This window comes from Agelaius phoeniceus, chromosome 2, assembly GCF_051311805.1.
Source record: "Agelaius phoeniceus isolate bAgePho1 chromosome 2, bAgePho1.hap1, whole genome shotgun sequence".
Lineage (NCBI taxonomy): Eukaryota > Metazoa > Chordata > Aves > Passeriformes > Icteridae > Agelaius > Agelaius phoeniceus.
Window position 1 is genome coordinate 117689136 of NC_135266.1, and position 24939 is coordinate 117714074.

General features: G+C 48.4%; 1 protein-coding gene and 1 long non-coding RNA gene across 2 annotated transcripts in view; one reads left to right on the top strand and one right to left on the bottom strand.

The window, feature by feature from the left end:
• LOC129117577 (uncharacterized) overlaps positions 1 to 24939 on the bottom strand; it is a 444593-nt gene that overhangs the window by 398931 nt on the left and 20723 nt on the right. The window lies entirely within an intron of this gene.
• C2CD3 (C2 domain containing 3 centriole elongation regulator) overlaps positions 1 to 24939 on the top strand; it is a 37094-nt gene that overhangs the window by 8555 nt on the left and 3600 nt on the right. The window contains exons 12-32 of the mRNA XM_077174637.1: positions 959 to 1077; positions 1848 to 1970; positions 2705 to 3091; positions 3350 to 3501; positions 4527 to 4770; positions 5483 to 5666; positions 6969 to 7149; positions 8154 to 8326; positions 9839 to 9959; positions 11126 to 11385; positions 11743 to 11832; positions 12861 to 13469; positions 14244 to 14567; positions 15545 to 15683; positions 16339 to 16403; positions 17062 to 17273; positions 17980 to 18080; positions 19005 to 19223; positions 20151 to 20359; positions 21111 to 22101; positions 22707 to 22809. Of these exons, the coding sequence (XP_077030752.1) occupies positions 959 to 1077; positions 1848 to 1970; positions 2705 to 3091; positions 3350 to 3501; positions 4527 to 4770; positions 5483 to 5666; positions 6969 to 7149; positions 8154 to 8326; positions 9839 to 9959; positions 11126 to 11385; positions 11743 to 11832; positions 12861 to 13469; positions 14244 to 14567; positions 15545 to 15683; positions 16339 to 16403; positions 17062 to 17273; positions 17980 to 18080; positions 19005 to 19223; positions 20151 to 20359; positions 21111 to 22101; positions 22707 to 22809 (5006 nt within the window). The remainder of the gene's footprint in view (positions 1 to 958; positions 1078 to 1847; positions 1971 to 2704; positions 3092 to 3349; positions 3502 to 4526; positions 4771 to 5482; positions 5667 to 6968; positions 7150 to 8153; positions 8327 to 9838; positions 9960 to 11125; positions 11386 to 11742; positions 11833 to 12860; positions 13470 to 14243; positions 14568 to 15544; positions 15684 to 16338; positions 16404 to 17061; positions 17274 to 17979; positions 18081 to 19004; positions 19224 to 20150; positions 20360 to 21110; positions 22102 to 22706; positions 22810 to 24939) is intronic.

The window sequence follows — 24939 nt, forward strand, 5'->3', positions numbered from 1 at the left end:
GCAAGGTGCTCCCTGCCCAGTCTTCCCAGAAACTGGAGTGCCAGGGTGGCTTTCAAATGCCTCTCCCATGTGGCCATTCATTGGCTTTGCATCTGTCTGAGTGGCACTTGAGAAGCTTTGCGTTCTCTTGTATATTCCCCATTTGTGGCCAGAGGAAACATCTGGTTCTTCTGAACTTTTGTGATGCAGCCTTTGGAATCCAAAACTCATCCATCCTCCTGGCCTTTGCCTTGTGTGCAGTCCAGCTCTTTGGGACCTAGAAAAATAGATGGTAAAACAGAAAATAATTTGAAGAAGACTTCAAGTAAACCCACTGCAGCATTATCCGTCCTGAGAGTTGTTTATGTCCTTTATTAAATATGCCTGATGGGGAAGGTTCCACAGCCACCCCAGACAAGGTGGGGAAGAGCTGGGCCTCCAGTTGGACATTTCCTTAGGTGTAACCTGCATTTTTGTCATCACAAGAACACTTCCTTCTCCTTTGTGAACACTGTTACTGTACTTGTACTCCTTTCCAGACTGAATGCGGGTCTGTCTCTGCTTGCAGACCCTCCTGTTCTCCTGAGGCTGTGATTTGTCTTGCAGCTCAGCTTTGGCTCCCTCAAGAGCCCTCTTGAACTCTGTTAGTTAAGATGAGGCAGGGTTCTCCCACTGAGGAGGGGCAGCTCTTACTGCATACAGAGACTTGGTGTCACCCGAAGTCTTTAAATGCTGTTACAATGTTGGTTTGTATTCATGTATTTAATAATTTATTAATTATTTTTAATTAATTATTTATGAATTCATAATCTTCATTTTGTCCTGCTGGCCTCCTGCTGTTTGCTGGCCTTCAAAAATGAAAGCCAGTTTACTTTATTGGTGTTAATGAACAGTGCAGAATTAAATGATCGTGTTTGTGACAGAGCAGTCTACAGGAGAAAGTTGGTTTATATCAGGTGATATTGGATATTTGTTGCAGTGGTGAAGTTCCAGCAGCAGTCTGTGTTCCCTGTGTGGCTGGGGGGAAGGATGATGGAGCACTGGTGGGGCTCTGACCTGGCTTTCAAAATCTACATGAGAAAAAGCACGCAGAAAAAGGTATTTACTGCAAGTTGTTCCTTCTTTGTGTATTGAAAAGCAGAGGGATTCTTTGCATTCCCACTTCCCACAGGCACTCAGTGCAGGCAGTCAGATGTTAGGGGGGAAATGACATTGCACTGATTGCTGCTCAGGCTTCACAGGATCACAGAATGTTCTGGGCACCCACGGCACAGGCACCCCAGCAGTCCCACCCTGTGCATCCCTGGGAGTGCTGGCCCAACACTTCTGCAGCTCTGGCAACCTTGGGGCCAGGGCCGTTCACTGTTCCAGCCTTGTCACCCCTGTCACTTCATTAAAGGCTTTTCTGAGGCTGAGACTGGCAAGCAAAAGGAATTGTACTCCCCTCATCTTTAAGACCGTTGTTTAAGCTGTGAAAAGCAGCTGTAACTTGTGCATTTTGGGGGGGAAAAGGTATATATGTCTATATTTCTGTCTGATGAGATTATTTGCATAGCCATCTGCCTGTGATGAAGATGGTGAGGGGGGTTAACTCAGCTTATGTTGTTTTAATCAGCACCAAGGATACCTGTTTTCCTTTTAATAGGGGAGTAAATTGCATCTTTCAATATGGAAATTGTGCTCGTTTACTAGGATTTAGGTTATTCAATTTTTGCATTAATCTGGAATTGGAAGTAAAGGAGATTTCCCAAATTCCTGTTGGTACAACTGACAGTGGGAGTGGGAGCCGGAAAGCTTTTTTTTTTTTCCCCAAAAACTCCTCAAATCTGATAGAGATCATGCAAAATTAACTCTTTGCCTACCCTCAGGCTGTGGCCATTGGCTCAGCAGCACTTCAGCTCCGCAGGGTGATTGAGGCTGAGTTGCTCAGTGTCAGCTGGGACATACCTGTGGAAAAAGAGGGAGATCACACACAAGTTGGGCCACTAAAGGTATGTGTTTTACCATCTCTGCCTTGAGTCGTCGCTAATTTTGGCTGCACACTCTTATTTTTAACTCCTCTTTTCTCTCTTTGTTTCAGTTTACCAGGTCTCAGACACAAAGGTTTGCAAGACCTGTATAAAATAATATTAACCCCTTTTTTATTCCTTAGGGTTTTGGAGAAATATTTTGAGATTCCTGCATGTCTGGGAGTGTTGTCATTAAGCTAGGACTTGAATACAGAAACTACAGGCAAATTTTGAGTGGCACATGTTCAGGGCTTGGAGCTTTGGCTCCTTCGCATGTGGCAAGAGCTGAGGTCTCTCCTGCCATGGAGGCTTGGTCCTCCTTGTCCTTGTCACTTCAGGAATTACCTTCTCCAGCCACAGTTTCTACCAGTGTGCTCAGCCTCTGACTGAGAGGCACTAACAGTTTGAAGGGTTTGACAGTTCTGAGGATAAGCAGCTCTCTGTATCAGCAGGTGAGGGGTTAAGAATGGGGTGAGCTTTAAGGTCCCTTCCAACCCAGACCATTCAATAATCCATCTGTAATTGCATGGTTTTGCACTCCAGCCTGGACTTTATTTGTTAAAGCCACGTGTAGTTTATTTTACAGCAAAAGCTGCAGCTTGCAGCCACCCTAATGCCGTGGGGTGGGTTCTGGAGCCAAAGGCGGGATGTGTTTTCCCGAGTTACGCCTTGTTTCCGGATGTGGCACATCTGGCCAGCTGTGCCTTGCCTTGCAGGTGTCCCTGCAGCTCGTGGCCAGCCCCAGTGCCCGGGCAGGCGCAGGCAGGCGCCCGGCCCCAGCTGCCCAGCGGGGCCTGCAGGAGCCCGGCAGGGGCTGGGGGGACGGTGCACAAATCCCCCTCTGCCGCCCAAGGAGCCCCGAGGAGCGGCCGGCGGCCGGGGGGGACACGCGCCAGGGGACAGGCGTGGTCCCAGCTGGGCCCCGGGGCTCGCTGCTGCACGTGCTCCTGATGGTGCCCGACGGAAAGGACTTCGCTGCCCCCGGCTCCGCGCTCCCCGGCTCCTGCAACGTGTACCTGAACTGCAAACTGCTCAGCACCGAGCAGGCAGCGAGATCCTGCGTCGTCTGGGGCACGGGACAGCCTGCCTTCCATTTCACTCAGGCAAGCGACTTGTTCTCCCCTGCCCACCCATGGACCTGGGGCATGCCCCACTGGCAAACACATCCCCTGCCTAAGTTACCTTTCTATACATAGAAACATCTCTGCTTGGCGCTGTTGAATGCACACTTGATTTTTAACTTGTGTCTCTAAAAAGCACAGTTTTCTAGACCAGAATATAGTAGATTCACCAGAATGCTCTGTACTTAGCCAATGATTTCCAATGTATTCTGTGTGCTAATTCTGCCTCAAACCTTTCAGGTGATGCCTTTTTCATTGACCCCCAAACACTTGGAGCGGCTGAAGAACAATGTCATGATTATTGAAGCATGGAACAAGCTGGGAAGCCCTGGCTGTGACAAATTGCTGGGATTGGTGAAACTCCCTCTGCATCAGTTTTACATCTCGTTCAAGTAAACTTGTTTTTTCCCCCATTTTTTATTGGGTTGGGAAATATCCTGGGTGAAGCTTAGAGAAAAGAGTCAGTGGTGGTGTGTGGGGGTTGTGTGGGAGGGTTCTTAGTTACACCCCATAGCAAAAGGCATTTTTGCCCTGCCATAGGGATGCTGCGTGTCAGAAAGTCTCCAAAACCTTCATAATTTAATTGTGTTCTTATCTGAAGGGATTCTCCAGAGTTCTTTTTTCTTTCTGGGTTTAATCTATTGGCTTTCTGTTCAGTTAAGTAATGTCCTTGCTTAAAACAGTTTAAATTGCTGGAAATACTGGACAGAAGAAATTCTCCCTAATGCAAAGGATTTGTTCCTTTTATTTTGGTCAGACCTAGTGGCATGTGGAAACCAGGTGGTGCTGGAGCTGACTGGCCACTATTTGTTAGTTATTATTGTGTCATTTGTATCATTTTTTTTAGTAAGCCACTGCCGTTTATTTCTGTGTGTCTTAGAATCCCAGAATGGTTTGGCTTGGGAAGGACCTTAAAGCCCATCCAGTGGCACTGGCACCTTCCTCTCAACCACGTTGCTTCCAGCCCCATCCAACATGGCCTTGAATAACTTCAGTGTATGATTGGAGATTTTTGCACCTTTCTGGGAGACTGTCACCGTTCCTTCTTTTCTTCCATGCCCAAAGGCACATCACTATAATCATGAAAGTATCATATGGCTAGAGGGTGTTAATGGGAGTCTTGTTCCCATTCATCTCTTCAGTCATAGGTCTCTAGGCTGGCTCCCAGCTAAGGTGCTGTTAGGTTTTGGGAAATTGTCCTTTGTCATTGCTGGAAGTAACTCCTTGCACCCAGCAGCTCATGGATCTCTGCTGGGTGAGGATGGGGTGTGAGGCAAATTTCAGAGGAGTGGGGATAGACTGGTTTTTGTCAGCTTTGAGAATCCCATCTGCAGCGTGTTCTGTGTGATGCTGTCCCTGCTCAGGTGGCTCACGCTCACGCTGGGCCTTTCTTGTCTGTTCTGGGACTGTTCTGCAGGGATCCCGAGGTCTCCCGCCTGCTCCTGCAGGCCCAGTACCCGGTGGTGGCTGTGGATGGCCCCGTGCCCGTGGTGGACGTTTTCACGGGCAGCACCCGCGGCAGCCTCAGGGTCACCCTGGCCATGGGCTCAGCTGAGCAGATCGTGGCCCTGCAGAGGCTCAAATCCGAGCAGGGAGTGGTGCCTGCAGCCACACAGCGTCCTGCCCACTCTCTGGACCAGCCGGCTGCACAGCCCACACTGGTACAGTACAGTACAGTACACCCCGTTCTCCCTGTTCAGGATATGTCAGAAGGCTTTTACCAGTGGGTTCATTAACACATGAGTGATCCCCAATCTCTTCTTGGAGCTGGAGCCAAGTTTTTTTTAATATTTGGCAAGTTGTACACAGAATTATGTTGTTTATACTCTTTTTTTTACCAGTTTGCTCTCACCAGTCTTGACTTTATGCCGTTTTTATTGCCTTGCATGTCCACTGTTTCTATCTTCACAAGTCCAGTAAAAAGAAAAACAAACAACCAGCAAAATTATAGAAAATCTTAATTCTCACAGCCTTATTGTGGAGCTTTTGCCACTACCTTGCAGTTGGATAGGTGGGAACTTTTGTGCATTTTATGTACTTTGCAAGAAAAAAAAAATTCTTTCAGACTTGCAATGTTTCTGTAAACTTTAGGAGGAAAATGGTAGATAATTTTTCTGTCTCCCATCTCAGGCTTCTTAGATCCTTATCACATGTAATTGTTTAGATTGGAAAAGACCTCTATGCTCACTGAATCCAGCCAGTAACCCAGCCCTGCCAAGGGGTTAAACCATTAAACCATGTCCCCAAATGTCACATTCACGTGGCCTTTAAGTACCTCCAGGGATGACTCAACCACTTCCCTGGGCAGCTTGTTGGAATGTTCCCAGATTCCTAAAGTCATCCTTTCATGTGGCTTCCCCTTTTGATTGTTAGCAGTTGGATCCAGGAGGGGAAGACCTGATGGAGCACGTGTTTGAGATCCACGTGGAGAGTGTGAAGGGGCTCAGTGCCCTGCAGTCCACGCTCTGGGGAGAGGCTGACTGCTACATCCAGTACTATTTCCCAGTTCAGGAGGCTGGCTCTGGTGCACTGCAAGGGCCTGGACTGAGTGAGCATGGTAAGTTTGTCCCATAGCTGTCCCTTATTTAGAGCATTGCTTCAATTAAATATCATTTAGTTGTGTTCCCTCTGCCTGAGTAAGAGGGGACACGTTTTCCTGAGCTTTCAAGCAGCCAGTGCTCGTTTTCTTGGAAAAGCTGGGCTTGGGCTGTGTCACTGGATTCAAAGCCTTGTTTGTCTGAGCCTGGTGGCAAGTTCCCAGTGGAAAAAAGAGACCTCATTCCAAATCTCTTCCCATGGTACCTTCTGTGAAAGGTGCTAGAGGGCTGTGCCTGCTGGTCCAGCAAATGGGTCTGCAGGGAGATTGTACACAGTGAAATTCAGCAAGGGCTTTACATGCACAAGCCTTTTGGGGTGCCTGATTTGCTCTCCAAAATAAACTCCCTGACCGGAGAGTGCAGCCAGGTGAGGGCTGGGCTCTGCTCCCAGGCAGCAAGGGACAGGACAAGAGGAAACGGCCCCAGGTCAAGCTGAGGGAGGTTTAAGTTGAATCTCAGGGAAAATGTCTTCATCAGCAGGGTCAGCAAGCCCTGGCACAGCTGGCCAGGGCAGTGGTGGAGTCACCATCCCTGGAAATGTTCAGAAAGTGCTTGGATGTGGCACTTGGATACATGATGTACTGGGTGGCCATGGCAGGGCTGGGTTAGCAGCTGGATTTGATGATCTTGGAGGCCTTTTCCAGCCATAACAATTCTCTGATTTTCATGGATCCACCAACAGAAGAGTTGCTTGGTTTGGATCACTAGAATTAACAGAATGGTTTAGATGGGAAGGGACCTTAAGTCCCATCCATTCCCACCCCTGCCATGGCAGGGACACCTTCCACTGTCCCAGGGTGCTCCAAGCCCCATCCAACCTCGCCTTGGGCACTTCCAGGGATCCAGGGGCAGCTCCAGCTTCTCTGGCAACCTGTGCCAGGGCCTCACCTTCCTATTGGGAGGAATTTCTTCCCAATATCCGATCTAAATCCACCATTTTTCAGATTATAAAAGAATATTTAAATAGTTGTAATTTTAGGAGAGAACAGAGTGTTGTGTGCTTTGCATCACCACTGAGGAATGACAGGCAGTAAAAGTGTTCCACAGAAAGTGCTGTGGGATTTCTGTGGCTCACAGGGACATGGGGCTGCATGGATTGCTTGTAAATCCACACTTTGTGAAGTGAAGCTCAGAAGAGCAAGCCTTGTCCCAGGAGGATTTCACTCCCTGTCCATGGGTCCTACCTCCTGAAGGACTGCAAGCAGGAAAAAGTTGAAAGCTGCAATTCCAACCATTTTTAACCAGTTCTGCTTGACTTCTAGGCATCACATTAAAGCCATTTAGAACAGCTACCACTCTGTGTGTCCCTGATCCCATCTTTAATGATGAACATCATCATTCCCTGTTGGTTCCTGCTGATGTCCCAGTCCAGAGGCTCCTGGTCAGTGCATTTATGTCTCCAGGAGCAGCAGCAGGAGGAATCCAGTTTGAAGTCTGGTGCAGGTACAGAACAATGTCCTATTATTTGTAGGTAGCAAATACTGATCGAGGTACATCTGATCTTGGAAGGTCTCTGGCTCTGGAATGGATATTCCATAATATTATTTAATAATAGATTAAAAAAAAAGGTAAGTTCATCAACATTTAGTGATGACTATCTGCACTTAAAACCTGTGAGCCTTATTCCCCACCAAGAGTCCATTACTCCATTTTTTTAGAACTTAAAAAGTATGTTTTAATAGTTTGCTTTCTTCTATCTTTTAGTCAGCATAACAATCTAAAAGTAGTTTAAATGCTTGACACATCTAAATTTTGCTTAATAGCACCCTGAAAGTATAATTTCATTGTGCTGGAGTTGCTCTTTTCCCTCATACAAATCACTGAGTACAAGAGAGATAATAAAAAGTGTTTTGTAAATTCATAATGCTTCTTTGGCTACGGAAGCTAATTATTAGTAATGGAGAGCAGAAGCCATGAAGACAAATAGCTTTGGAAAAAGATAATAATCTGTTCATTCTGCAGTAAACAAGTCAGGCTTTTTAAAATTTGCAAAGTCACATAAGAATTACTATGAGCTGTTTGTAAGATACAGTGCCTAAATTTGTTTTAGGATGAAGCTGAAGCCAAGTAATGCACTAAGGAAAAGGTTTAGAGTCATTTTTTTATACTCACAATCTGGTACCTCAAATCTGTTCTGCAAGAGAGGTATTTTCATTTATTAATGAGAAGTGATAGCAGAGAATATTTGGTGACAGATCCTTCCCTTGTTTTTCTTTGGGATGCCAGCTTTTGGTGGAGTTCTTGCTTGTTGACTTGTTAGGACTCTAGTGCAAGTATGTGTTTGTAGCATTATCTGCTTAAGCACTTAATGATTCTTTTCTTCAGTGGAAATACATTTTTATTTTTCTCCCTTAGCTGGGGAGGCTAATTAAGCTTTGAAGACACTCAGAGTTGACTTCTGTGCAGTTTGAGAGAAATGTTGATGCTGGTTTTTTGTGTCCTACCAGATATTATTACCCAAATGTCAGAGACCAGCTGGTTGCCAAGGGGGCCCTGCCTTTGTCACGGCTCTGTGCCATGGTGACTCTGCAGCACCGTGAAGAAATAGGGATTCAAACTTTTACCCTTCCCTTGGTCCCCCGGAGTGATTCCTCAGAGGAATTTCATCTGCGGTCTTCAGGTGAGCAGGGCTGGTGGGCTTTCACTTCAGGTGGTAAAGCCAGGTTCAGTTGAGGAAACCTCTGAGCAGCACAAGAGTATTTGATGGTGTGTTAGCAAAGGACAGAGGAAATGGCCTCAAGTTGTGCCAGGGAGATTTAGGTTTGATATTAGGGAAAATTTCTTCCCCTAAAGGGCTGTCCAGTCCTGGCACAGGCTGCCCTAGGCCATGGTGGAATCCCCGTCCCTGGCAGGATTTAACAGGCGTGTGGATGTGGCACTTAGGGACAGGGAGGAGTGGTAGCCTTGGCAGTGCTGGAGGAATGATTTTATGGGTCTTTCCCAGCCAAACTAGTTTTGATTCTGTTTAAAATTCTGTCAAATTCTATAAAAGTTTGTTTGCCTCCAAGGCAAATAAAAATATGGATTTGCATTGGCAATTGAAACCAACCAGGAGTGGTTTTCCTCCTAGCTTTCACTAACACCATAATGAGTAAAAAATCAGGGGAAATCCTCAAACTGTCAAAAAATTGAGGGTCGGCCCCCAGGCTTGCAGTGTTTGGAGTTGGCCACAGGAGGGCGACACTGCGGCCTCGCTGCCTGCAGTACCAGGGTGCGGCCACAGGAGGGCGACTGTGGTGGTCTTCACAGGGGTGAAGACCTTCCCTGTCTCTTCCCAGGACAAGGGAAGAGATGAGGATCTTGACTGCATGTTTCAGAAAGCTGATTTATTATTTTCTTATTTATTGTTTTATTATTTATATTAAAAGAAAATTATATATTAAAACTACACTAAAAAAATAGAAGAAAGGATATCATCAGAAGGCCAGCTAGGAATAGAAAGGAATGGAATGATAACAAAATCTTGTGGCTGACCAGAGGGTCTGAGACAGCTGGACTGTGATTGGCCATTAATTAGAAACAACCAACATGGACCAATCAAAGATCCACCTGTTGCATTCCACAGCAGCAGATAACCATTGTTCACATTTAGTTTGAGGCCTCTCAGTTTCTCAGGAGAAAAAATCCTAATGAAAGGATTTTTCATAAAATATGTCCGTGACAGGCGATATTTTATTTTTCATAAAATATGTCCAGTGCGGGCCTTGCCTTGCAGTGCTGCGGTTTGTCCACAGGAGGGCGACACTGCGGGCCTTGCCTTGCAGTGCTGCGGTTTGGCCACAGGAGGGCGACACTGCGGGCCTTGCCTTGCAGTGCTGCGGTTTGGCCACAGGAGGGCGACACTGCGGGCCTTGCCTTGCAGTGCTGCGGTTTGGCCACAGGAGGGCGACACGGCGGGCCTTATCTTGCAGTGCTGCGGTTTGGCCACAGGAGGGCGACACTGCGGCCTCCCAGCTGCAGCGCAGCCGCTTGCGCCGCCAGTCCCAGTGGATTTGTGGAGTTATCTTTTCAGGAAAATGCTCATTGATAGAGGAGGTTTTGTATTAATAGTTATAGCTGAATATTGAGTGTGTTGGATGTATGTGCATTAAGGGGTGAGTGTTTCTTTCCTTCCTTTGTTTCATTAATCCAGGTTTGCTCGATGTGAGTGTGAGGTACCAGCGATGCCTGAAAACAGCAGCTGGAATAACTGCTCAAGCTGTTTCTCTTTCTGTACAAATACACAGGGCAGCTGGTTTGCAGGCAGCAGCCAGGTAAGGCCTGATTCAAAAAGCACCACTTTTCACTTAAAACAGCCTTATCTGGAGGCAGCAGGCTGAGGCATGGGATTGGATCAAATTCTTACTGGCCAGTTTTCCATCTGTACCGACCAAGATTCCAAGTAGGTCCTGCTCTAAAGTGAAAATAACTTTATAAAGACCATCAGCAGCTGTTCTGCTCCCTGAAGCTGCAGTCCAGGGTGGTGGCATTTGTTCTGCAGAAGGATGCAGGTCAGAAGGGCACATTTTCCTACATTTCCACTTTTTTTTACACCAAAGACTGATATAAAAATTGGCTGATATGAGATGGTACCTATTTGGGCATTGGTTCTGGTGTAGCTGATGCTATTTAAAAGCTAGCTGGGGTTGTTTTCTTGCATTTCACTGTGAAAACCTCAATAAACTGACTAGGAAATCAAACATGTTCCTTCCCACCTTAAGGCTTCTGCTGCCAGTGTGCGGTATCAGCTAGATTTAGTTCCAGAATATGTGATTTTCCAGAGTCAGGAAAGGGCTGGAATAGAGGGAGTCAGTTCCACAACAGCAGGATGGCTCCTGGCATTCCAGGGCCATGGTCTGACCCTTTCTCTGTGTTGCTGTGAGACCCTGGTCCATCCTAACTGAAGCAGACCCTGAAAGGTGAGGATCACTCCTGTGTGGTGCTTGGAGAAGGCAAGGGAATGGAATGACCTCAGACCCCTCATCCTTCAGGTGTATGACCTGAGCAACACCTGAGTCTGGTTTATTGTGAATTACTCCATTTGCTAATTTCATTGCCTTTTGCTGGTCAGTTTTGGTCTGTTAAAATAATCTGGCCTGGCCTTTGGCTTCTTTCTGGAGCAGGTTCTCAGGGAAGTTTTTCTACAGTACAGAGTATCCTTCAAGGTGCTGAGTACCTTCTCAAGCACAAATAAGGGCACAGCCACCAGTGATGAACTCACGAGTTCCTCTCACCATTTCGTGTCTGTCCCTAGTGTGTTCAGATAGGCAGAAAAGATGCAAATGCCATGCAGCCAGGGCCCGCATGAATTTTGCCTGAGAACCTTTGCTTTTAGTCCCATCTTTTCACCCATGTTTAAGACATTGGTTCCTGGATTCCTGGTTCATCATCTGCGTTCTCTTCCTTCTTTTCCTCTTTCTTTCCCGGCTGTGGGGTGCAGGGCTGTGGCCCAGAGGAGCCCGTGTGTGCTGGGGCTGGGGGTGAACGCCTACGTGTGCGCGCTGCCGTCCTTCCTGCCCCCGGCGCGGGCGCGCCGCACGCGGGCCGTGCCCCGCTCCTTCTGCCCCGAGTTCGGGCAGCGCCTGCGCTTCCTCTGCCGTCTCACCACTCACACGAGCACCGGGGAAGCCTCCTCTCTGGGCGAGCTCTTGCACTCTGGCAGTATTGTTTTCTCCATCTACCACCAGAGCACCGAGTCAGGTAAGGAGAGCGTGTTGCAAGGATTGAATACTGGTGCAGAAATCCCCTTAATTGTAGTGTAGGAAAAAAAATACTCATAGAATAATGGAATAGTTTGGGTTGGGACTTGAAGCACCCCCCTGCAATGAGCAAGGCCATCTTCCAGCAGGTCAGGGTGCTCAGAGCCCTGTGCAGGGAACTCTGCAGGTGCAAGTAGATGTAATTATCTCAATTGTCTTTGGGAGAGTGTTCCCCTTGTGCAAAGAGTTTTTGAACCTCCCAGTGATCAAGATCACCTCTTACCAGCTGTCCTCCAGTCAATCACTTCTAAACCTTACCTACCAGTTGGGGGTATTTACAAAATTATTTATTTTCCAGCTAGTGACAAACTGGCTGACAGAACATGCAGAGATTATCTCCTTGGGACAGTCACAGTTCCAACCAGAGACCTGCTGACAAGGAGATCAGGTAACACAGCAGTGCTGTGCTACTCACATTCTGTGTAAATGCTACTGCAACTCCTTAAAACCATTTCTATTCCTGTTTTGGGGGGCTTGTTTTGGTTCTGGGGGCAGTTTCTGGGTTCTTTTAGACCAGAGGTCTTTAAGGTGTTCCCCATGTGTTCAGTAAAAATCCTGTATTAGGAAAGTCCCATAAAGGTTGTTCTTTGAAAATCTGTTCTCAGGGTGTAGGATGTTTGGTGGCTGAATGAATATTCTGGGGCTACTATGAAGAAATTTAACTACTCCATGCCAGCTGAAACCAGCACCTAAAATCCTTAGGACTTTATTCAGTGCTGTTTAATTTCTAGATGGAAAATCCAGACAGGATGTCAAGTCATGAGTTGCAGTGTTTAGTGCAGGACCAGTGGCTGCTTTTCAGATGTCAAAGCTGGAAACAAAAATTGTAGTTAATTAGAAAGTAGGGGGATTAACTCCTTTTTTTTTTTAACTGTGTATTAAATATCTCAGTGCTCCTTTTGGGTCCCTTCCACTTTAGAAGATTCTATGAAATTTCTGTGAAAAAATTATTCACATATCTGTCCACTAATGATCTCCTCTATCTAGTATTAGTTTGGGATTATTAAACCCTTTAATTAAGTTGTTTTTATTATTTGCCTTGGTTATTTCTGCTTTAATTTCAGTGAAGTTCTCATTTTCTCCAGCCCAAAATTTTGAGGTTGTTTTTAATGGGAAGGGAGTAGGAAAGAAATGAGAACCCATAATTTTATACTTTGGTATCCCAGGGATATAGTGTCATTGTAAAATGGATGTTGTTAGTGAAGTGCAAATCCTTTGGGGTCAGAACTGCTGCTGAGGCTTTTAGAAGGCTTGTTGTTCTTTCAGATTGGAAATTATTAAATAACATCCCAAAGGAGAACTGAACCCTTGGTTTATTTGGCATTCTGGACTTGCTTGGTGGCCAAAGGGGTGACAGTTCCTCAGTGGCGTTTTTGGGGAGCTGGGACAAGTCCCACAGGCCCTTTCGTCCCGCAGGTGTCTCAGGCTGGTTCCCGGTGACGCTCCCCGAGGAGCCGCTGCCCCCGCACTGCTCGGGCTCCCTGCCGGCCGTTGTGGGCGGGCTGGAGCTCTCGGTGGCCTTTGCCCAGCAGGGCGACAGGGAGCGTGTCCTGGAGGCTGCCAGGCTCTGGGGCTGGAGCAGCGAGGAGCCCCCCGAGGACAGCGGGCCCTGGGGGCACAGCGCCAGCCCGGTGGCCGTGACCATCTCCACGCCACGGCTGTGGCTGCCCCTGCACTGCGTGCTGCTGGCAGGGCAGGCGCAGCTGCACGAGAGCGCTCACTGCTACCTCAGGTACAAACTGTACGACCAGGAGCCCACCTGCACCTGGCTGCGGCGGCCACAACTGAGCCGCGACGCGGAGAGCGTCACCGTGAGCTTCAGGAAGCCCAGCAAGGTGACTCTCACAAGGAGCCAGGGGCTGCTGTGGTTCCTCAGGGAGGAGAAGTTGGAAATCCAGGTGTGGTGGGCCTATGGCAAGGGAAATGAGGTGGAAAGACCCCTGGACACAGATCGTCTCATTGGATCTGCCTATGTGGACCTGGCAGCGCTGGCAGAGAGATCCAGGAGAACGCTGAGTGTCAGTGGTGAGTCCCTGAAACACAGGCACACCTCCCATTCCTCCCTGCTGGCAGCTCACCCTGCTTCCTTCCCTGGTCACTTGAAACAAAATGGTCACGGCTTTGTTTGGTCCTGCACAGAGTCCAGGGTGGTGGGGGTTGGAATGGATCTCTGGAGATCACCCAGTCCCACCCCTGCCCAGGCAGGGTCACCTGCAGCAGGTGGCACAGGAACGCATCCATGTGGGTTTGGGATGTCCCCAGAGATGGAGACTCCAGGCCCTCCCTGGGCAGCTGTTCCAGGGCTCTGCCCCTTCATGGACACAAGTTCTTCCTCACACTGGGGTGGAACTCGTTGTGTTTTAGTTTATGGGCTCTGTCATCTACATGGTACTGATCAGCTTTGTGGACTGATAGGCTTTTCTTTTAGATACACTCAGGAAAGGGAGAAAGAACAAGAGTTAGAACAAATTTTTGTGCAGGGTATATGTTGTATTCTCCATCTATGTATGTAAAATGATGCAGAGTCACTGTTCCCAGGGCTCTCAGGAAGCTGAAGTGCCCTAATCTGAGTGACTGGGAAAACATGAAGGTGTACCAAATTTGGGGGATTGGTCGTGGTTTTTATTGTTTCCAGGCTTGTACTTCTGGGTGATACTCACATAGAAATGACACTGAAAGCCAAAACTCATTCTGCTGGGCTCGTGTGAGGTCTGTGGGGGAATGAGCAGTGGCAGCTGCTCTCCAAGCTCCTGCCTTTGCCGTGGCTCAGTTGCTGGCTGTCTGTGCCCTGTCCTGCAGGCGTGTATCCCCTGTTCCGGTGCAACGCTGCCGACCTGGCGGGAGCCGCCCTGCGCGTTCACGTCAGCCTGGGCCCCGCTCCCCCTGCCCTGCCCAGAGCCCCCTGTGCTGAGCAGCGCAGCAGCAGCAGCAGCAGCAGCAGTGAAGGTGAAGGCACCGGGGACAGCCCTGCTCCGGGCCAGCAGCTCCCTGACAGCCAGCAGGCGCATCCTGAGAGTTCAGGGGCCGCCAGTGGGCAGCCGCAGGAAGAGGACGGGCTGTTTCTGGAAAACACAGTTGCTGTCAATATCCTCGTGGAAAGAGCAATGCACCTCAGTTTAAAAGGTAACATCTCACACACACACCCACCCTTTGTTTTCTGTCTTTCCTGCCTTTCTTTTTCCTTTCTTTGTTTCCTGATTCTTTGTTTCCCTCTGAGATCTGTTCCCACTCCAGCACAGTGAATGGCAGGGATGGATTTTTAACTTGGCTTCGTGGTGTTTCAGCCCCAATCGCTGTGTAAGTACAGGGGAAGCAGGAGGCTGAGCTACACAGCCTGCCCTCCTGAATAAACTCCAGAATATAAATAACTTAATGCTACCTGTTAGAGATGACAGCTGAATTCTGAAATTAGGCACTGTCTGAATAGCTGAACTCCAGGTTCAGCACTGACTGAGTAACTGAACCCCGAGATGCTCCTGTCTCACAGACTCCTAAATTAGCACATGATAAATTTGTAAAGCTGGCTCACTGTACTCAGCTTTTCTTCCCCTGATAACACAGCTAAGAGTCAAATGCAAGCCATGATTTGAGGGTATGTAACTCTAAAAGAATCTGAGCCCTGCAGATGCATTTTTATAATCATTCTAGAGTCTTCTGGAATTCATAGTCTTTGAAAAACTGGTGCAATTTTGTTTGTTATTGCAAAGGTTTTGATGATATAAAGGAGGTTTCTTTTGAGTATTGCGGAAATATTTAAATATTTCTGTCTTGCAGCACGGAGGGTATCTCAAGCACTGGAATAGGGTCCTCAAGACCTGGGTTGTATTCCTGGCTTTACTTCTGACTTCTTAGATGATCTTGGGCCAATGGTTTTCTATTTTTCCCATGAATATTCCAGTTTCTGCTCTGTGAAAGGTTCATGTAATGTTTGCTTCCATGGTAAACATAACATGCTATCAGCTCCACCAGTGAAAAGGAGTATTTTCTAGATGCTGGATTTCTCTGCCAGCCGTGTGGTTTTCATGGCTGAACTGCCTTTAGGTTTTGTTGTTGTTATTGTTATTAATTTAAAAGCCTGCATGAATGGTGTGTAATTTCAGGAAGTCCCCTGACAGAGCGTGAGGTGGCAGCCCCCAGCAGCTGTGTGTCGTTTGCTGTGGCTGGAGCAGATGCTCCAGTCACCACTCCCGTGATAGGAAACACAGACTCACCAGTCTGGGACTTCCAGCAGCAAGCAAGGTGGGACATGGGGAATCACAGACACCCTCCAGACCTGACAGCCAGGCAGGTGGGAAAAGTGCTTGGGGTTTTTTAGCTCAGAGCTGGATATCTGAGCTTAAATTAAAAAAGATTAATTGACTGCTTCAAGGAACCTCAGCAGATCAGTCATACATGGCAATATTCAGGAATGAACCTGTGTGATCCATCTTGTGTCTCCTCCAGTGTTTTACATCTGAGTCCCTTCAAAGAACTTAAAAACTGTTCTACATTTAACACTTCATTTTTCCATTTGTTTATTTTTTATTTCCAGCACTGGAGTTCAAACATTACAGCTTTGAACCATAGCCCCAGTGCTTTGCTGTCACTGTGTTACCGAGTCATGAAATAAACTATTTCTATATTTCCGTTCCCTCACAATTTCTTTGTCCTGTCTTTTAAATGTACACCAAGAGTGAGGAGAGGGGAATACTACTTGACTAAGCAGAAGCCCAAACCACGTAGATATGTGTTACACTTTGAGGCTCATTAATTTTGGGGTTTGTTCTGTTCCTGCCCCTATCAGTACAGAAAGAACCTGGTTTGTCTGGGTGGATAAAATGGCATTGAAACCTCAGAAGCATTTTACTGCTTTTCCCTGCTTTGCATAAAATATTATGGGTTTTGTTCCTAACAGATTATCCAAAGAGCTTCTCCTGGATCCACAGCAAACCTTGGTCTTCAAGGTGTGGCATAAAGCAGGTAAAGTTTGTGGTGCAGTATTAAGAGGAGTCCCTTTCCTTAGGTTTCTTGTATTTCGTGCAAGGAAAATAAATTCTGTTAAGTGAATAGGAGAGTAGAATTGTAATGGCATCTTTTGCCTTGTACAAGAAGAATGCTAGAGATAAATACCTGTTCATTTCCTGGCCCTTGGCATCCTCCTTTTCCCCATTAATCTTCTTAAAAGATTTGTATGCTGTATCCTTTATTCTCTCTGGTTTTATTTTGATGGTGCTCTAGAGGCTGGATTTTCCTGCTGAAAGAAACTCTTACCTGCTTCCTTCTCACGCTGTTTGTTATTGCTGCAGTTGGTTGAAGTGTGGCCAGCCAGTTGGAGCCAAATACTTTCTTTTAACTTTATATTGAAGTTCAGCTGTCTGATTTTTGCTTCCAGAACAGCCTTTGTGTGTATCCAGAGCCCTGTGTGCACCCAGTGGTTCTCCTGCCAGTCCCTCTCCCTGCCCTGGGCTTTCTCAGTTCTGCAGGGACATTTTTAGCTGAACATGACCCAGGTCCTCCAGATAAGGTCCCCCTGTGGTACAGGATTGTTCTGCACCTGCAGGCTGTGTTTGAGCATTCCTGAAAGGATTGGTGTCAGTGTGCTTTGTGCTGTTCCTACTCTGTGCTGTTCCTTCCGCAGAGTCGGAGCGAGTGCTGGGCTTTGCCTCCGTGGATCTGTCTCCGCTGCTCTCTGGCTTCCAGCTGGTGTGTGGCTGGTACAACATCACCGACTTCAGCGGGCAGTGCCGGGGGCAGATCAAAGTGGCCGTGTCCCCTCTGCAGAGCGTCAGCGGGCTCCGGGAGGAAAGGCAGGCCAGGGCCCGCCGCCCTGGCGCCCCGCAGAGCTCCCCGGTGCGTTCCCTGTCCCCCGCCTCTCCCGCCTCCCTGCACTGAGAGCACTCTGGGCTCCCCACACACTTCACAGCACTCCCGTGGGGCAGTCTGCATGGAAACCGCCTGATTCCTTAGGAATTCTGCTCCAAGGTGCCGTGGTAGCTGTGGCCAGTGCTAGTTACAGCACCCCAGCCACGTCATGAGCATCCCCTTGGCTTCGCTCTGTGGTTGCTTCGTGGGTGTCAGATTTTTTTAGGGGAATAATCTGTGCATTGGGATGTCTGGGAGCGTGGCATAGTTCTGTTTGCTGCTTTGGGTGACAGCTGGTGCTCAAAAACATACAGTGGATTCACTTTTCATTGGTTAGGAAGCATCTAATTTGGCAAGAATCTGTTTTTCTGGAATATTTGCCTTTTTTTCGGGGTTTTTCTTTATTCTCTAGACTTCCCAGATATTCTCGGGTGTGTTATAAGCCTCTAAGGCAGCCTTTAGCCTACTTTCCATCACTTTGCTCTCTGTTAGCATGGAGGAAGTTAACAAAAGTGTCTGAAATGAGAGTGTTGTGAAATAGTACTTTGGCTCAGGGCTGGGAAGTAATTTGAAAATTTAAAGCTATTTAGAAAGCCTGAGGTTTTGTTAGATCAGCAGGATAATACCTCAATTTCTCTTATTTTCTTATTGTGAAAGACTCACGTGGAGTGTTCCTTTTTGCCTTCCATCCTAGGTGAAGGTCAGCTTTCCAGCATGTCCTGGTAACGCTGCACACTTGTCCAAGCAGATGCTGGACTCCTTGTCAAAGGAAGGCAGTGTTCCTGCTCGAGAGCAGTAAGTCCTCAGGCTGACAACCTTTTGGTTATTTTCAGGTCTCAGAAATGCCTCTCTACAGCAAATTGGTTCTACTGGAGAAATGGTACACCCTGTCAAAGTGTGTCCACTGTGTTTGGGCTTCAAAATTAGTGGGCATTGCCTTTCCCAGTGAGAGAGAGGTGCAGGAGGAAGCAGTCCTGGGACAGGTTCCTTTTGGCACAGCCCAGATGTTCTTTTCCTTGTCATTGATACTTCCTGGTTTGTTTCATTTGCACCCTGGTAAATAAGGATTTATTTGCCATTGGTAGATGGTAAATAAATAATAATCTAATAAATAAATAATAATTTCTTTACCATTGGTGAAAAGGTGCCATTGTTAAAGCTGGCAGGTTATCTCCAGGCCCTGATAAGAATGAGGGTTGTGTCTGTATTTGGTGTTATTTTTAGTAAGTGTAAATTAAACAGAGTGTTCCTGATGCATCCCCTCTATTTTGGCTCAATTTCTGCCCATGAGCAGTGAATGAGAGCTGGTGAAATGCTGCAGTGTTGCATATTACAGGAGTGGGACTGTCAGAGATCCTGCAGTAATTCCTGCTTTCTGTCCCTTCAGATGAGTGGGAGTGCCTTCATTTATTGTTTGTTTAGCCTACAGAGATGATCCTCTGCCCATATGTGTCCTTGAACTTGAGAGGGACTGTGTGTCACCACTCTGGGATCTGAACAAGTGGCATGGGAGCTCCCTGCCAGCCCCACTGTTGGCACCTTGACATTGGTATAAATCCGAGACAGTCAATGCCATTCCTGTGCACATCTGGCGGAACTGGGTTATCCATCAGTGGCTCTTTAGTGCATTTCACGGCACGGGCTGTTCTCAGCTGGCAGGCTCTGCACGGTGAGAGGTTCCAGGCTGGATTTTGGGATTGAACAGAGGGCTGTTTTCAGCAGGACGGGCCCCGCTGGCAGCCAGCCCCCCCGGCACGAGGAGCACATGCAGAACGTGCGCCGCTTCCACGAGTGCCTGCAGCGGGCAGAAGGGAATGGGAGCCCACGGCGATTCCAGGAGTGCCTGCAGCGGGAGGACAGGAATGGGAACATGTGCCACGCCGCCCGGAGGGACACAGCACCGCCAGCCTCGCGCACGGCACTGCTCACCGCGCTCAGGTAACCCCTGTAACCCCTCACTGTGCCCAGGTAACCCCAGCAGGGCAGGCCCAGCCTCAGGGAGCAGCTTGGCAGTGATGGATCCATTTCTGAGGAGACAGAAGGGAAAGGGTGTGATGGACACGAGGAGATTGCGGTGTCATTTGAGGCCAGGCTGGAAAATCAGGGGCTGGGTGGGGAGCTCCCCAGCAGAGCTGAGGTGCTGGAGCAGCGTGGTGAGCTGCTGAAGGGGAGCAGCAGCAGCAGCAGCAGTGATTCCAGATCCAGAGGGAATCCTTGGCTCTGTCCATCCTGGTGCTGTGAGGGCAGCAGTCCCTTCAGGTGACTTCCACAGGTACAGGGATGAGCCTGTGAGCATTTCTGGGCTGCACGGAGCAGTGTCTCCTTTCCCAGCAGGATGTTTTTCTTCTTGCTAGAAGCACTGTTGTCCTGACTAGATTCTAGGTTAAAATGAGACATGAATTTAGAAGATTAGTATTTATTACCTGTAGGAATATAGGAATGAAAGAGACTTCCTGAGGTATTTCATCCCTACCACAAGCAATGCATCTTAGAATCCCTAGATCTTTCATACATAGCAATCCTTAGATTTTTATCAAGCTCAGCCATAAGTCAAGTAATATCCTTGGCTTTATGACTTTTATTGGGAGGTCATCTCAAATCCAACTCCTTTGATTGAGTAAGTTTAGAACTAGTTCTATTTTTAGCCTCCAGCCCAAGTTTCACAGCCAAGTCAGGAATTATTCTGGAGTGTTATCTTCTCACTTAGAGCAACCTTAACACTTGTCTACTGATCTGCTTTTCAATAAAGGTCTTTAATCTTTTATCTGCATATTTACCTGTTGTTGGCTAGAATGACCCAGCCTAAACCCAGCTGCCACAGGCTTATTTCCCCCCTCTGACCCAATGTCTTACCACTGCTTGCAGAAAGAACTTGAGTGAGCTGGATGAGGTTCAAAGATACTTCAGTGAGAAGCTGACCAGGTCTTTTCCCGACTTCAGCACGTCCAGACCAGGCCACGAGGAGTGGGAGAGTGACCATCAGGGCTCCATGGGCAGAGAAGTGGATCCCAAAGGCTGCCATCTCTTGGAAAAATCCAGCCAGTTGGTGTCTCAGGTCAGCAGCCTCATCAATGGTGAGTTGTTGCTGTGAGTAGCAAAGTGACAAGGAAATCCAATCCCTGCTGGTGCTTTTAAAACAACTTACCAGGGCAGAGAATAAACTGGAGCCCAGAGCTACAGTTGCTGCCAGTTGGAAAGTTATTCCATGCTTCCTACAGGGAAGCAGCGTTTCCAAGAGATGAAGGGCACATCCCTCTTAGGCCAGAATTTGCCATTCTTCTTTTGCCATTCTTCTCTTTTCCCCCACTCTTTAGTCTCCAAGGTTTTGCTCTTTTTATATCCTTTCTCATCGTTAGCAATTGTTTTTACTGCTTTTTTACATGCCTTCCTCTACAGTCTGCTCCAGACTCTTCCTCCACTGTTTCCAAAAGTCCCCCACCATTCCCTTGGAGCAGGCCTTGCCTCAGAATAGTTGGTCACTTCACCTGATACTGGTGAGCTCAGTTCTCAGAGGATGCAAGCAGTGAATAGGATCTGCTCACTGGGAAACAAAAATAAGTGATTGTGGCTTTTTAAAGAATTTGTAAAAGTTCCCATTCATTTCATCCTGAATGCTTCTGTTTCTTCCTTAGCATTTCTGTTCTCCTGGCCTTGTCAGTGGGTGGCAGAGCAGAACACGCTCACATCAGCAGTGTTTGCAAGGCTGTGCATGTTTAGCTCCCAGCCATTCTTGCATCTGGGACTTTCTGCCCAAACCCCACATCAATCAGGCTTAAGCTGAACTGTTTCTCCGTGCATTCACTGATGCTCTTTTTTGTTCACCAGACTTGCAGACTATGACTAAGAACAGCAAGGCAGCCTCTGAGGTGCAGCAGGAGAGCAGCAGGAAGCCGGGAGCCTTGGCTGTGCCCAGCTGGAAGGAGGCAGGAGGCAGCCCTGCAGCTCCTGAGGGCCAGCTGGAGATGCCAGCTGTGCCCAGCGTTCCCAGGGACACGCAGCAGCCCTGCCCTGCTGGCAGAGCCCTGTTTGGGAGACACATGTTGCACCAGCTCCTCGGCCCCATTGTCCCTGAGGATGAGCATCCAGGGGGTGTTGGCCAGGAAAACCAAGGTGCTTTTGCCACCCAGCCACACAGTGAGGAGGAGTATGAAGAAGATGTCATAGAACCACGAACTCTAAATGAAATAACCACCATGACAGACAGGACGAGCCCCTGGTCCAGCATCCTCTCCGAAACAGGGCAGGGGGCTGAGCTGCAGCCTCTGGAGCCCAGTCCTGAAGAGCAGCATTGCATAGATGTGGGCTGTTTCCAGAGAGGGAACAGCAGCACCTTGTCCAGCATGCTGCAAGGGGACAGCCAGAGCCTGCTCGGCGCCCTGAGCCCACCCTTGAGCCCCCACACGGGGGGGAACAGCCCCTGGGGAGCAGCAGGAGACTCCCAGAGAGGGAACAGCAGCACAGGAGCAGCAGCAGGAGACTCCCAGGGCTTCCACAGCCACACAGGAGCAGCAGCAGGAGACTTCCAGACTATAAAGAAAAGTGTGGAGCTCCATGCAGGCTCCAAGGAACTGCTGCCATCCTCAGGAGACGTGGGTTTGACCAATCAAAAAGCCACAGAGAGAGAGGAGGAGGAGGAGGATGCTGAGGCTGTAAATGGGGATCATCAAGGCAAGGAAGGAAGTGCTTCTGATGAGAACTGTGCTCAGAGTGTCTCAGCCCAAGCTGGCTCGGAAAGAAACAGCGAGAGCTTCCCTGATGACAGCAGTGAGGACCCAGTGGAAGGCTCAGAAAACCCCATCAAACAAAAAATCACTTTGTATCCTATACTCTTTCCTGAAACACTTTTGCTGCTTAGTTAGAGTGTCCCTGGCCTCGGGACAGAGAAATTTGCTGTGTGAAGCTCTTCCCTGGGAAATGAATCCAGGGCTGGTGATCTGGGAGGGGGTTGGAGGACCCCATTACGCTGTTTCACACACTGTAGTGATGACTTCCTTGAAACTTCTAGCCAGCAAATGTTGTGATTTGTGAGGGTCACTTCATTTTGTTGCATTTTCTCTCCGTGTTGTTTTCCCCCATGTGTTAGAGCTCTTGTGTTTCTGCTGTATCAAAAGAAACTTGCTTTATTTTGCTTTTAAAATACTTCCTAATGTTTCTTGGACAAATTAGAAATCTTGGATTGAGTGTTGGAATCTTTGCAGGATGAAGCCCTCTGCCAATTTATGAGGTATTGTTTTAAAGTGAGTCAGTGTCCCCTGCTCTGCGAGCCCAGGTGAGAGAACCAAGTGTTCAGAACAGTGGAATATTGATTAAAACAAATTAAATTTACTGTCTGGGACCTGTTAACAGCTGAGGCTTTTTCCACACCTGGACCTCTGTGCAACTGCCCACTGCCAAAGGTTGTTCCTAAACAGCTCTGCTCAGATCTGATCCTGTGGTTGTTCCCAACTTCTTCCTTCCACCCCAGGAGATGGAAGCCTCCATGAGACTGCTCTGCACGTCTTCCCATCCTTCCACACCTCCAAAAGTGAGTATGGGCTGTCCTTGCCTTTATTGCCCAGCTTAGTCCATTCCTTGAAGCAGGAGCAAAGCTTCTCCCTGCCTTTGCCTGCCAGCTCTCAGCTTAGAGGTGATGGCTTCCCCCAGTGCCGGGTCAGGGGAATGTTCCTGACACCTCTCCTCTCCATGAGGGTGGTTTTAACATCCATGGCTGTGTCCCCTGTGATCCTTTATGCCTTTCTATCAAGCAGTTGTTCAGCCTGCTCAGGAAATGCTGCTCCATCAGGGTCAGTGGAAGTGCAGGTGCTCACTCTGCCCTGTGAGGTGACATGCCTGGTTCTGAGGAGTTCCAACTTGTGATTGCGGCTTCGCATTATCTCCTTTAGATCAGGATGAAATGAGGGAGTTTGCAGCAGGAGGGGTTCCTGGAGAGGTGTCTCGTGATGATTCTGTGACCCAGGGAGCAGTAGAATGGCTTGAGTGGTTGTTCCCCCTGCAGGAAAGGTGTGGATTGCTGAGGTTTTGCTTTTTTTTATGTTCATAAGGGTTTGTTTACTGCCAGAGGTTTGTGGCTCCAACATCTACATATTTATCTTATTTTCAGTTCATAAAGAGGGGTTATAAAAAGGAGAGTGACTTTTTACACAGGCATATAGTGATGGGATAAGGGGATAGAGTTTTAAACTAAAAGAGGGGAGATTTGGATTGGATATTGGGAAGTTTTTCCCTGTGAGGGTGGGCAGGCCCTGGCACAGGGTGCCCAGAGCAGCTGGGGCTGCTCCATCCCTGGAAATGTTCCAGGCCAAGCTGGATGGGGCTTGGAGCAGCCTGGGGCCATGGAAGGTGTCCCTGCCCATGGGACACGATAATGAGCCAAGCTTTAAGGTCCCTTCCCACCCAAACCATTCTGGAATTCCATGATCCTTGTCCAGCCCCAGCTCTGCTGTGGGTCTGGGTGTGCAGCAGCTGGGCTGTTTGTTTACCACTCCCAGACAGGGTGATGCCTTTCTTCCTCTCTGTATGACCTGTGAAACAAACACTTCAAGGCACGTTTATGTCACCAGGAACAGCTTGCCTGATGAATCAAAACAGACTCAGACAGGCTCTGACAGCTCTGAGGTCACAGAAACCTCTGGTTTAATACTAATACCAGCTTTCCTTGAACGCCCTCTCTGCAGCTCTGAACTGAGGGGCTGGAACTACAGTTCAGGAACTACTACTAATGAGGCAAAATGTTAGCAAGGCACTATTTGGATATTTTGATCTTAAAGCACCTAATTTGAAGATTGGCTGGCACTAATCCTTTGCTGCAGCGCTAGTGGGATGTGTGAGACAGGATTTGGTTGTGCCTTGTTCATCAAATTCCCTCTGTGAAGAGCCTGTTTTTCACTGCTGCCAATACATAGAGCTCAGAACAAAATGCTTCCTCACAGTTTTGTTTTTAGCTGGCCTTTGGGACATCAGCTTCTAAATGTGGCCGTGGTTTGGTTGCACACAGGTCAGCAAACACCAGGCGTGCAGCAGGGCTGAAACCCAAGCTGTGCTCTGGACCCACCAGAGCCCTGTCTGTCTCACCTGGCAGCTGGCAGACATCCCTGCTGGCCTTCCCATGCCCTGCACCTCTCCCTGGCTGGCCTGGCTCCTGGAATGGCACAGCAGTGCTGAGCTGTGGAGCTGGGCACTCAGAGCACAGGAGCTGGCAGCATGTGAGACAGAAACGCTGTCCCAGCTCCTGCCCTGAGGAGGTGCTGCAGCAGGTCAGGCTCAGCCTGGATGCTGTGACACCTCCCAGGGATCAGAGTTTTGTAGAGCCTCACAAAACCTCTTTGTTTTTTCCTTCTTTTCTCCATGACATCAAACTAACACCTCCCATTCCTGAGGTCCTTCCCAGCTCTTGTCTTCCACACAGTGGGGCTTAGAGGATAGGTTTGAAAAATCAGAGCCTTGAGAAACTGTTCCATGAAATGCCAGAATCCCAGAATGGTTTGAATGGGAAAGAACCTCAAAGATCCTCTTGTCCCACCCCCTGCCATGGGCAGGGACACCTTCCACCATCCCAGGGTGCTCCAAGCCCTGTCCAACCTGGCCTTGGGCACTTCCAGGGATCCAGGAACAGGCACAGCTGCTCTGGGCACCCTGTGCCAGGGCCTGCCCACCT